The 13,520-nt window shown below is 46.2% G+C and overlaps 1 protein-coding gene across 1 annotated transcript in view; it reads right to left on the bottom strand.

The window, feature by feature from the left end:
- Positions 1 to 13,520, bottom strand: part of PIGL (phosphatidylinositol glycan anchor biosynthesis, class L) — a gene marked incomplete at its 5' end in the record, with an annotated part of 52,705 nt that overhangs the window by 9,030 nt on the left and 30,155 nt on the right. The window contains 2 exons of the mRNA XM_010192733.1: positions 4,472 to 4,539; positions 10,762 to 10,852. Of these exons, the coding sequence (XP_010191035.1) occupies positions 4,472 to 4,539; positions 10,762 to 10,852 (159 nt within the window). The remainder of the gene's footprint in view (positions 1 to 4,471; positions 4,540 to 10,761; positions 10,853 to 13,520) is intronic.

A 13,520-nucleotide genomic window follows, 5' to 3' on the forward strand; every position in this document is an offset into this window, starting at 1 on the left:
AGCAAGCCCCATCCTGCAAAGTGCAGGACTGAACTAGTTCCCAAATTCCCTGTCTTTATCCAGTCATGCTCAAGGAAAGATGTCGGCAGAATGGGCTGGTTCCTAAGAGGCACCGACCACTGCTACCTCCCCATGGTGGCAAGAAGGAAGAGTCAAGATGGAGCTGAAACCTTGGTCTTGGGGGATGCAGAGCTCCTCTGGGCTGGAAGCAGGACTGACGCCCTGGTGGGTGAATTGCAGTTTTGGTGATGTTCTCTTTAATGAGAATTGTTCAATGAAATCAATGACTTCACTCTCCAAACAGTCTCCTGTGCCAAAGGCAAAGCCCTTCACCGCACTGACTGCGCTGGCTGCTGTAAAGCACTGGGGAAATGCAATTTTGAAGAGCATGGCAAAGAATGGATGTCTTAAATATGCATTGGGGCTCCATTTAGGATCCTAACCTCTAATCTGCCCGATTAATCTGACGAAACAGCTGTGAAGGAGGAAGAGCAGCCAATCTCCGAGGAATCGCAGAGACATTAGAAGGATATACTTGCCAGATGTTGAATGTGTGCTATCTGGAACCCCTCTTCCCTCCCTAACCGGACTTTCTGGCTCCATTTCCATGCACCCTGAACTACGTACACCGCGTAGCAACATGCATCTTGTAAAACACTATTCACGCTATTCAGGCACTCTGGACTCACGTGTACTGCAGCGACAAAAGATGGTTCTGCCGTTCAGAAAAAAACATTTCAATTCAGAGATCCTCCAGCTGACAGAGCTGCTCTGTGCTTTGGCCTCTGCACTGTCTGGGAGAAGAACGTGCAGTGTCACTGCTACACTCACACTGCTAACTACCCGGCCTTGGAAATTCAGTACAAGCAGAACCGTGCTTTCTTGGGATGTAATGCAGTTGGTGGCTTTTGAGAACTGCACGCACTGGGATTTGGCTGGACGATGCTCTGTTCATTGTTTCAATATCCTTATTTGAAACTGGCATTTAATCAATCCTCCTCTTTCAGGGAGCCTCAGCGCAACCCTTCTGCACAATGCTACGTCCCACAGCATTCCTAAATGGGGCATTCGATAGTCAGGCTGTGACACGTAAGTGCAACAAGGCCTCGGTGGCACTCAGGCTGCATCATAACCAACTCAAGACTGGTAAAGCACTAAACTCCCAACTATTACCTCTGCAGAGTCTAATTTACAACCTATCACCGAGTCGGAGAATGTTGAGACACATCTTGCAGGACTGCGAGGTGTTTTTCCAAATGGAATTAACGAGAACAGGCTCAGCTAATGATTCTTTGATACAGCTTTTTATATGCCATCATTGATATAAGTCTTATGGATGCAGTTGCTATAACAACATAATGCACAGTGGTTAAATATAGCAGCTCCTATTTTCCACTCAGTTTGCTCTGCCCTAAGCAGACAAGGACTATTCTTTTCTGTTCTAGCTGGGATGAAATGGGTTTGATAGCTCACTGAAGGAAAGAAGTGGTACAGTCCTTCCTCCCCCTCACAAGACCCATTCTTCTCTACCCTAAGCAAGCAAGCAAACAACAAAACCAACAGCCCCCCATTTGCCAGGCTGCTGGGCAAGAGGGCTTGTTTAAAATCAAAATGCACAATGACTCACGCAAAACTAAGCCACTTCGATATTACATGTGATCTCAGTGCAAACACTGTCATTTCAAAGTGCAGGGAAGAGAGGTTCTCAAATATTGCTGTCACGTAGTATTTACCATGCTTGTTACTGTAGTGCCCAGTGACTGGCCAAATGCTGAGAGGGGGTGAAGTGACGTTGGTGTCACTCAAGACCTGCTTTTCCTTGTGGACGTGTGTAAAGGATCCGGCCTCTCTTGGCCACAGGGAAAGCTCCTATTTTGGGGGATAGGAGAGAATGATGTTGCCAAATCAAGGTGATGGAAAGAAGCAGCGCTACAGAGGATTGCTTCCAATTCTCCCGTCTTTGCTACAGTGGGATTTTCTTGGTTTTGGGTTGGGTTTTTTTTCCATCTGGAAGCCAGAACTGAAATACTCCCAGGAGAGACTGAAATCAAATAGCAGTTTGTGTTCCTCTCCCATCCTGTTTTTTCTTATTTTCCCTTGCAGATGAACAAACCCACCCTCAAACCTTGGCATTTCACAGCTCCTCCCAAATCTGAAGCCTAGACACAGAGCAGCAGCTGGATTCCCTGCAAGCTGCCAGGAGGAAGGTTGCTGCAAGGGGAAGGGCACATTTCTTCTCAAAATTCCTGCTCCTTTGAACATAACCTCTGCTCCAGACACTAGAAACAATATTTACGCCCTTAGCAGATGATGCTGAGCATTTGCTCAGCTGTGACCGTTTCCTGAACTGTTTTGCTCCTTGAAGCTGTGCAGTAATTTGCACCTCCTGAAGCAAGGAGTTGTGGGATGGGTCACACAGCCTGTTCTTGCAGAAAGTAATCTTTTAGGTAGTGGGCACAAGTCTATCTCCCACAGACAGGGAGTATCCAAAAGAGCCGAGGATCGCTGCACCAGCCCTCTGCTTCTATCCACTTACAGCCACAGTGGAGGCAGAACCCTGCAGCCGTGTTTAAAGATGGTTAATAAATACATCGCACATGATACCTGGAGGGGAGACTTCATTTGCCTTTTTCTTTCCATGCAGCACTGTGGCCCCAGGGGCAGCAACCGCTGCTTGGCAAAGCCCTGCTGGCATGGAGGGACATGAGAAGCCTCCGCGTATGCTCCCAGCGCTGCCTGTACTACCCAGTATGTGAGAACTCATCAGGGCACAGAAAATGAGGAGGGATACAGTCACGCTCTACTTCCTCCACGACACAAACTGAAAAATAATGAGGGCAAGCAAGCCACTAAAAATAAACTTAACCTTTCAGTGGCCACAGCATCACTCCTGCCTCATGCAGATGACTGGGCCACGGTGCTTGTTTCTGCTGATTCAGAACTGGGTGAGAGACACGACACAAACCAGCCCTCAGTTAATGACAGCTGCTTATGCTCTGGTGTTCCTATCTGCGTGGGTTTCAGCAGCCCAGGACAATGTCCTGCTGTAGACTAAGGACTAATGCAAAGGCCTAAGTTGAAGGGGCCTGCAAATAATGAGTACTTCCTAGTAACACAGTCTGAGATGAGAAGAGGGTTAACTCCACTGCACGCACAGGAAACCTAGAGCACGGAGCGATTTCTGCACAGCCACAAATGAGATGATAGTAGAGCTGGGATCAAAATCAAGAGTTTTCCTTAACTTTCTCATGTGTAATTCAGCTGTTAGCTTGTTTTCCCCGTATCTCTTCAGAATGTAGAGGGACACCTAACACTCTGCCCTCCATCCCTATCTGCAGGCCACTGACTGAGCAGACACTGGGGACCAGGCAGCTGGAAGCTCTCTAGTCCCTCTGTGCCAATGGTGTAAGCATCGGCCATCAACCTCTGTTCCTCACTCCCCAAATAACACTGTGCTGGAAAGCATGCCCCTGCTTAGCCCAAACAAACACACTGCTTCAACTCCACCTCTTTTCCTTCTGTCAGGATATTTCAGAAGTTGCTGGGAAAAGCCATGGTTCCCTTTAACACTGAATTCCAGCCATCAGATAGCATCAAGGCCTTTCAGCATCTTCTCAGAGGAGCTCAGTAGGTCCCGGTATGGGTTCTGTGGCACTGCAGCTTTCTCTAGGCAAGCGAGAAAGGCAAATCACTGTGATGTTGTTAGCAAGGAGAGCCAGAGTTATTTGAATTGCACAGATGATTCGGAAAACAAATGGGCGCTAAAAATACAAGATATACTTGCAAAGAGTTCTTCTCATGCCTGGGAAAGGCAGGAGCAGCTCTGGGGGAGATCTCTCTAGGACACAATGAGGTCCAAATGAGCAGAAGGTTAAAATAAAATACAGTAGCTGTCTTGCCAGAGTATTTTGGGTGATTTCAATAGAAGGGGATTTTGTCTAGCAACTTTACCAGATCATAGCACAGAACAGAGGTCTCAGAATGTAAAGAATAAAGAGGTGAAGAAACAATTTGACTTAGGAAAAGACAGCTTCCATGAAAGTGCAACGTCCTTGGGCCAGAGAGGTAAACTTAGGTACACAAACAGGATGGCCACAACCTCTGGAACAACGGTGCAGAATTTTCCAAAATCCAACTACCACCAGCTCAGGCACCAGCTATTCAAACCAGAAGTGCAAAGTGATCTGTGGCATCTTAGTGGGATCAAGGACAGGAAGAGCAAAGAGGGCCCAGTGAAAGGGAGACTGGCAGAGCACCAGCAGAACGAATAATAAAGGATGCTCTAGGTCCTTTACAGAGCTGTGAGAGGTTCTCCAAACAGTATCATGTCCCACAGCCTGGCACTCAGCTGTATCAGTGAAGCCAGTACTGCTTTTGGCTCTAGCTATTAGTTTTCTGCTTACACACAACCACCACACTCACTCTGTAACACTCTAGTGAGGTATTCAATGGAGCGTGCTGCACACCGTACCTTAAAGCAGTGTAAAGAGAGACATGGTTAGCATGGCCACTCACTCCTCCCGCATCAAAGGTTACCACCTGCAACAAAACCACAGAACAATAAGCATTTCAAGAGGGAGACTGTGCCGTTCCCAACTTTGATACCTACGCAACACTGTCCCAGCCCATTGTATCTACAGAGTTGTTTCTGTGTTGCACAATGAGGGCTGTGTGTGAACTCACGCTGCAGAAATACAACTAAACAAACAAGACACTCTGGAATAGATGACTACACAGTCTAACAGCTCGAACAGAAAGACAACAAATACCCTGTTCCCACTGGCAGGATGCACTTGTTACTTATTGCCAGGCCAAAAGGTCACTTTCAGAGTGATTTGTCACAAACTTGTTCCTGACCCAAGAGGTCCAGCTCTCAAATCACTCTGTCCAGGATCTGAGAACACACCAGAATGCCTGTGGATTACAGGGTGAAACCAGAGTTCGTTGTGCTGTGAACCAGGACATATTGCTTTAACAAGAGCAACACAATCATGTCCTACTGTCCTGATCATAACAAGGCTTCTTCACAGGATAACTTAGTGATAAAATAATCTGATATGAGAATAAACCTTTTTAAAGAATCAGCTGACTGCACTTTTTGTACAAGCAAGTCAGGCTTTTCGCTGAATGAGAAGATCATATTGTTTATTGCTTCTCCGCAGGGAGAAATGGGAACTTCATAATGCAGAAGTAATGCGTGAACACAGCACTAACAACTCCCCCTCCAAAGCACAGAATGCCCTTGGCTCCCTGCCCCCAGAGCTACCAATAATGTGTCAGGTGAAGCATCCACCCCCAGGGCTCACTCTGCACAGGACCGTGAGGCCGATGCTTAAAGGCTCCCACTTCCAACCTAAGGACAAAACGGCAGCGCAGCGTGCAGAGCAGACAGGGTACATGTGCGGGTGGGCTTTCCCCATGTGAATGTGACCGTCCTTGGATGGTCTAAAGTGAGGGTTTTGCTCTGGGAGAGGCCAGGGAGCAGAGCTGTCTACAGCTCCCTTCTCTATCACCAGAAAGAAATCCAAACCTCCCCACATCTCAGTGTCTGCTTCTCTGCCAGCTTCTTCTGTCTTCAGGGAAGGAAATGCTGCTGCCTTGCTTACTCACCACAGCTCCTTTCTCAGGATCTCTTTTATCCGCAGGGCCTGAGGTACTGGGTTAGAGATCAAGGGAAGATCAAAAGCCTCCCTGCCCGTCCTGCCCTTTGCTACTCCACCCTCCAGCAGGAGAGGCCCTCTCAAACACAGGGGATATTGTGTAAAGAGGGAGAGGAAACACTGACAGTGATAAGAAATACTTCAAAAACCACAAACTCCAGGCAAGTCTGCTTAGAAACCCATCCGCCCAGTACAAGCCCAGAGTTAGATTTTCCACTTTGCCCAGTGGGTGTAATAATGCTGCCACCAAGCAGCTGGGTTATTAATTGGTGGGAGGAAGTGGTGGGACCCAATTTGGTTTCGTTCAGGTATGAAGCAGCATTTTCTGGTCAATCCCTATTTTATAAGGAGAGAAATACGTCCTGGGTTTTGGCTGCTTTTGCTGTCCCTCAGCATTACCTGAGAGGCTCTGCAAGGACTGCATGGCCTGGCACGGTGCTAAGTCCTCCCTGAGGATATCAGCTTTTTGAGTGGCTCATCTGACATTAAATTCTGTGCAGCTCACGGAATAAGCACAGCACCCTGTATTTTACAGATAAGAAAAAACACGGTCTGAAGTCACTCCTGCCTAGAGTGGCACTTTCCTAAGATGACAACAACGTACCCCACTCACTGCAGGCAGAATAAATTCCCGTGCAGGTGAATAACAGTGTGAGTCTGCTACGGGCTGGATTTGCACCAAACCTTTCCACCAACCAGGGACAGAGAGAGGGTTTGTCTCTTCTGCTTGGTCATTTATTTTTGTGTAACCTGTACAAACAGAACATTCTTAAGACTACTGCCCTGCTGACTAATGCAGTTGAAATTAGCCAATGGGCTCTAAACTCTTTTGAAACGTGCATGTGTGCACACATATAAATACAATTGCATTATTCTTGTTTCCTTAGGAAACCAAGCTAAAAAGCCCAGGCAAGCCAAGACACACATTTTTCCTTCTATGGAGGGTACAAGAGAACAAACCAGAAGGCCAAGATAAGAGACTACAGTGAGCAGACGGCATAAGCTGATCGTTGTTTTGACAAAAGTGGCTCAGGCCAACTGTGGGAGCACAAGGCTGGGTTAGGAAATATTCCTGGTGTGGAAATGATCTGTTCAGAAACACCTTTGGAGGGTCTTCTTCTCCACATCTGAAATAGGAGCTGCCGTTCTTAGTGCTGCTGGGCTTACACAACATCTGAACCAGCTAAAGAGACTGCATGCAGTTAATTTTCAAATGATCTTGTTTAATTTACTGTTAGGACATTTGCACCTGAATTGCCTGTCTCTTCAAAGAGACAAATCTGTAATTTGTCCAAATTCCCAAGGTATCTGCACAATGACCTGCAGGTTAGAGATAAGGAGGAAGTTCTTTACTGAGAGGGTCGTCAGAGGCTGGAACAGGCTGCCCAGGGAGGTGGTGGAGTCACCATCCCTGGATGTGTTTAAAGAGCGGGTAGATGAGGTACTTAGGGATATGGTTTAGGGGGTAGACAGGAGCGGTTGGACGTGATGATCTCAGAGGGCTTTTCCAACCGAGCGATTCTGTGATTCTATGATTCTGTGAAGGGTGGCAAAGAGACCGCCTTCAAAATATTGGCTCTTCCCCTTTAGAGATCCCTCCCAGCACAGAGGGTGGCTGTGACACAGCAGCAATGTCCCATCTACCCGGTACCAGGGCACTGATTCCACACCATCACCTTGGTGCTTGTGACTTAAAGCAGGCAGCAGTCACATGTAAATATATTCCTCTGGCTTCAGGAATTCATTTCATTGATAACAAATTTGAATTTATTTCTCACATGATGAAGATATTTTCACACGGGAGCATTTGCTTCCTCCACGTGGTGCAGCGAGCTGGTGTGCTTGCTTTTAACATGCAACCTGAACCAGGATGATGATGAAATCAAGCAAACAGTCAGGGCAGGATGAGAAAACCTGAACATCTTGAAACTGTCTGGGTTGAAAACAGGCTTAGCCGGTTCTGAGAGCAAAAGGCTGGGATAGGAAATACATTTGATGTGGAAATTATTGCTCAATGGGATCTTTAGGGCAAGAGGGAGTTCCCTCCCCACATCTGTTCTGAAATGGGAGCCGCTGCTGTTGGTGTTGCTGGGTTTTCTGCTGGGTGACCTTGGTATTCAGGAAATGGAGCTTTCACTAGTGGAAGCCGGAGCAACAGCCAAGACAAACAGGTCCAGAAATCCCTTCCGGAGGAGGGAGAGCACAGAGGAAATTACTCAATTGCTAGCAGAAGAGAAAACCCCTGAGAGGTCTGGAGTCCATGCTCCCTCTACACACCATGTGCATCGGAGGGAAAAAGCACTGAAAGCTGTGGGTCTCCCTCCCTCTTTCTGGCATCATTCAGTGCTTCGTCAGAGCACACATCTGCTCAAGTGGACTGTGGGGATAGAGAGGTCTCTTTCCTTTTCAAGAAGGGCCAGCCCATAAAATGCCACAGCAAGCAGCTCCATTTCTCATGGCCTTCCTCTGAGCATCATTTCATAGGCCCGACTGACACTTGCAGAGGCCAGCGACATTCAATCTCCCTTTGAGTCTCTTGTGTTTTTGGTGATGTCTCTTGTTGGTACTAAATCAGAGAAGCTAAAAATTAAAAAAAAATGGGCAACTGGATGAAAAAGGAAAAATCTAATTGTGATCAACATCCCAGTGTCCACTGGGTTTGAGCTACGTGGTGTTCTGCAAAAGCATTTAAAATCCTCTGCAAACACTGCACATTCAAATGCTCCCAAATTTTAGGAAAACGTGGAGGCTGAGATCCAAAGCATCAGAGCTGAAATCACCCTCTCAAATATAAGCTCCACTCGAATGCCATTTTAGAAGGATCTGGCTTTCTAGGCTGATCTGGAGCTGGCCCAAGACCATCAGACTCTTCCACAAGCAGTTGTGTGGAGGATGTTTCCATCAGCAAAGCAGCTTGTGAGAACGTGGTATTGCTGAACTCTGGTACTGGCTCTGCATCTGCCCCAAACACAGCCTGAATGTCAACCCAAGCTCTGCTATCACCAAACCTGAGATCCTGAAGAGTAAGATTTCACAATTAAGAGCCTGCCTGGGGCTCACAAATACTATGGAATTTATTTGTTTTACACACCAAATACTTTCTGATCTGGCTTGAGACAGACAAGCCTTAGCTGCCTCTCCCAGCAACACTGGCTTTTGCTTATAAGTCCAGCAGGCAGGAAATAATTTCCAAAGACTATAAATCAGTTTTGCCTTTAAGTACACCAGCCGTTAATTTCTGTGTCTGCACTGTTTAATGTAGAGCTTGGATGAAATAGTAGCTCTCAAATAGATTGAGTTACTCATGGACTTCCAGGGCAATTGAGGAAATGAGTAACTATGCAATGGAGCAAAACAACGCACAACACGGAGTGACTCCTTGCCTTGCAATCTCTCCTTTCAGACAGGTTGGAATTGCAGCCTGCCTCTCCACTGCCAGGTGACACAAACGTTCTGTAAATAAAATATATGATTGCCTATGCAATGACTATGGAGAGAACTGGGCAAGGTTTTCCCACTGGGACAGCTGAAACAATACAAGTTTTCCAATCATGTTAACTCCATCAAGTAGCTTGTTGTGTTTGAAACCCCGTTAGATTATGTTTGGATAAGCCTCTTTTAATGTTTTAAGCCAATTCTATCAATTTCAACACTACTGAAAAATACACCCAGTTTACCTTTCAAGGCAAGGCCAGTGTCTCAGGACAGCAGAGATGCTTCAAGAGTGGCTAACGCACAGCAAGCTCTGAAGTTTTAAAAAGCAGAATGCTGGACAAAGGTAATTAGGTGCTTGCCTTATTGGCAAACTAGGTCGGCTCCTAAATGGGAAGTATTATAGCAAACATCTGAGACCTGTGTGATTACTTGGGACACTTCAAATACTGTAAATTTACAAGGCAGTTCACTACCACCAGCCTGCAAAGCTGCTTCAGTGGCCTTTGGTACCGCTGATGTGTTCTGTGACAGGAATTCATCCCCCCTGCTCTCAGGGAGGTGCTGGGGGATGCAGTGGGCCCTGCCGCAGCGTCCTCGGTCCTGCAGCTGCGCCCGGCACCCGCAGCACAGCAGTGAGAGGACGAGGGATCGCGCACGTTTCTTGCTTTGAAAACCGCGCAGCTGATCCTTCAGCTCACGCTATGTCAGTGGCAGACTCCTGCCTCCCCCAGCACAGACAGCTTGCGTTTAATTTCCTCTGAGGCAAAGATCTAACCCACTCGAACCAGCTAGAGGAAGTCCTAGCGTTTTCAGAATTTCTACTGGGATTCTGGTGCACTTGTCCCAGTGCCCGTGAGAGTCACAAACATGCAATACAAATCCTCCTGTGTTACACCTTTCAGATTAGATTAAAACCTATCTCTTCATGGGGCCAGAAGACATAAAAGGAGTCCAGGAAAACTGCATTTGTCTCTGCACAGCAATGAATTTCATGGAAAATTAGCCTCAGAATCAATACAAAGTTGGATGCATGACGCTGGTTTTTTGTCCTCATGGGGCTTTCATGCTACAAGAGATGCGGTTTTTGTTTTGTGAATTGCTGAAAGGCTTTAAGAGTTTTGTGATTTTGCTGCTAACCAGTACGTGACAGTGACGTACCTGATCACAGCGAGGTTCAACAGAAAAGAGCAGAACAAAACCTTTTCCATGTTTAGGCCCTTATTCCTGTTCTGTGGGGAAAAAAACCAAACCTATACCAGTGCTAGGAAATCTCTCCAGTTTAATATTCTTCAATCTCAGCCTGTAACGCTGCTAATCTAGCTCTTTAACTCTTTAATTTACTTCAATCTAAGCTTAAACATAAGCCTAAACCCCAGGTGGGCTCTCTCCCTCAATGAAATGTAGCAACAGGGGCAAAATGGTTGCTTTAAAATGTAGAAAACATTTGAGGAGTTAGTAAAGCAAAATTCCCCTGCTGTTCATTTCTCACTGGACAGCAAAGAAAGACCCCCAGAGATAAAAGATTCATCCAAACCACACCACCATCCTTTCCCATATTTTTCAGTGGAGCAATTCTATTTGTTCTGACCGTCTAGCAGAAAACAGCCAGAACCCTAGCTCAAAAGTAATGTGGAAACTGCCCGTGCTATAGAAAGTTTCACATTACCAGGTTGATGTTATTGGCTTCTATATGCTTTAGCACAAAGGTGGCGAGGAGCTGGGTGTCCCATTCAACAGCAGGATCATCCGGAAGATCCCTGAAAATAAGAAATGCAATTAGTCACTTCACTGCTGAGAGCTTCGTACAGACCGTGCTAGAAAAGAGAGATCTTCTTATCAAGATAAATTTATTTACCATATAAAACCACTGAACCTTACTTAAGAGTCTTACAAGCTTGTATATTGGAGAACTGAAACAGAAACAGCAATTCCAGCACCCATAGATTCACCAAGGTCACCCTTTCTTCTTACTACCAAGTTGACTTTCTGACTGCTTTACTTTAAGCAGTATCAGTTTTGTTCAATGAGTCTTGTTCTCTATTCATCCCAACCAAATTTCTTTCTCTCTTTATTTAAAGTCCTTTTAAAAACACATTTTCCTGAAAGACTTCCCAATCATAATCCACTGGTGAATTACTTATGAAAAGTAACATATACCAGAACAACCCATTAACCTCAACCAGAGGACAACAGGACTGTAACTATACTGCATGGATTTGCAAATCTAAAATACTCCACCTGGGTGTTTTAGATTGCGGGCTCCTAGGGGCAGGGACCATGAGCCAAATGGAAAATAACAGGAGACAGCAAACAGAATGATTCTGTATTTACACAACTGAGAGCTGAATTTGACCCCCCAGTCATTATGTTTGAATGGCGCCAAGAAAACATTACTTGCGAAGTTAAAAAGGTTATTAGGAACAACAGGATAACACACAGCTGCTAAAGACCAATAATGACGTTGAACTGGTCTTTTTCTCAGACCTTTTCCGTTAATTGCTGTGAGGTGGCTTAGCAGAGAAGTGACTGCACAGCCTTCTCACACAGACACATGGGTTTGGATCTGAGCTGATCCAGCTGTTTTGGATCCAGCTGTTCGCTGCAGAGAGCAGAGGCGCTACTTCCCAACACTCCTCATGCCTTGCTGCCTCCCCAGACAGCAAGAACGATAACATCTGCAACACAACAACGGGAAAATGTCTCCTTGGCACATTCCAAAATAAAGCTCAGCCTGGGTCTTCATGAGAGGTCTTCTGGCCACAAACTTTCCCACTTCTGTTAGCAGCAGTAGTAGCAGAAGGAAAAGCCTGAAGTACAAACTGATTGTTAGCATTTCACCCCTTGTGCTACGTACTCCTGTTCAGCACAGGCCAAAATAACGCGCTGTTAGATACCCCAGCAACAAGAGAAGGCACTTCTGCATTACTGTACACATCCCAGCTACGGTTCCTGTAGCAGTATTAACAACAACAGCAATTCTGTTGCTGGTTGCAATTCCCTTTTGTACACACAGCATCTTTGCCTCATGCATATGAGACATGAATTTGAGTTTCATGATGGGCAAGAACCTTTGGTGCATCCGGTGGCTGTCTCATGCGCTTCACAAACCTGCACCTCATCTGCTCAAGACAAAAACTTTTACATCTCATGGTTGAAGAGGAAGTGGCCCTGTTGACCCCAAAGGTATTGCAAGTCCCACCACGCCACAGCAAGCTTTAAATGGAGCACATTTAAACAATATGCTTCAACTACAATAAATACAACTTCACCCCAAGCAACATGAACACTGAGCAGAGACTAAGTGCAAGTCCAACAGCGCTTCAGTTGTTCGAACAGTTCCTTTGAGATTAGGTCAAGGCTGAATCTGATATTATTAAAGTAGTAAATTAGTCCAAAAGGGATTCTTCACTGGCCACTTACAATGCAAATATCATTCCTCTTTTTGGACAGGGGTTAAATGGAGCTATGGAGGAAGTGAACCTCCCATTAAAACAGGAGGGGTTCTCCAACAGTAAGAGGTCAGGGGAAAAAAAGCAGGGCTTGGAATTTATGATGTCCAGGAGGCTTTGGTGTCATAGCCACCGCACTCAGCTTTACTGGGCTGCCTCCAAAAAAGGCTGCCGGTAGTGGAGCAGGTTTTAACTAGTTTAGACAGATAAAGATCACCCTTGTTCAATGGAAATGAACAGCTGGAGGCAAGGTTTAGAATCCCTGGAAACAAAACAATCTGAAGGCGCGAGCAGATTAACTCCATGAGCACTGAACTGGTTAAGCAGGGATATTCTGGGGGGAAAAAAAAAAGTCCACTGACTTGTGAACTATTAAAATAAGTTGCATTCACTGTGTTTCTCCTTTCAGGACTTAGCCCGGGACATTCAGCACACAAATGGTTAACTCCCCCTTTCTGGCTAAGGCTGATAAGGCCTCTCAGCTCAAGGTCGAAGGGCTGAGATAAAGGACTATAAAGGAGTGAAAATTAGCACATTCCCTGGAGCAGCCTGGAGCCTGTCCCAGGAGACACCATCCACACCTGCCCTCCCTGTCCCTTACCCCTGAGAGCTCCTGGTTGCTGCTGTCAGTCACTGTGACAGACCAAGACATAAATCCTGCACTGGAAAGGCCTCCCAGCTCACAATGCTGGTGGGAATGGCAGAGGGGTTTGGTCACTTGGCCTCATTTCCCCCAAACTATTACGGTATGGAAGTGATGTTTATGGGCATTCCACACAACTGATGCCGAATGCAGGTGGCTGGATCCAGAAATGTTGTTTTCTCAGCTATTTTCAGTGAATAGCCACGCTGTGTGCTGTACAGGGAATCTCCAGCTGTGCCAAGGGATCTATGGACTGAAGAGAGAGAAATGGAGAATTTCAGTGCCGCAGTGGCTGCAGTATGGAGTAGTGTCTCTCTCTGCTCACTGATTTCA

The sequence above is a fragment of the Mesitornis unicolor genome, unplaced genomic scaffold (genome assembly GCF_000695765.1).
Source record: "Mesitornis unicolor isolate BGI_N332 unplaced genomic scaffold, ASM69576v1 scaffold2639, whole genome shotgun sequence".
Classification (NCBI taxonomy): Eukaryota; Metazoa; Chordata; class Aves; order Mesitornithiformes; family Mesitornithidae; genus Mesitornis; species Mesitornis unicolor.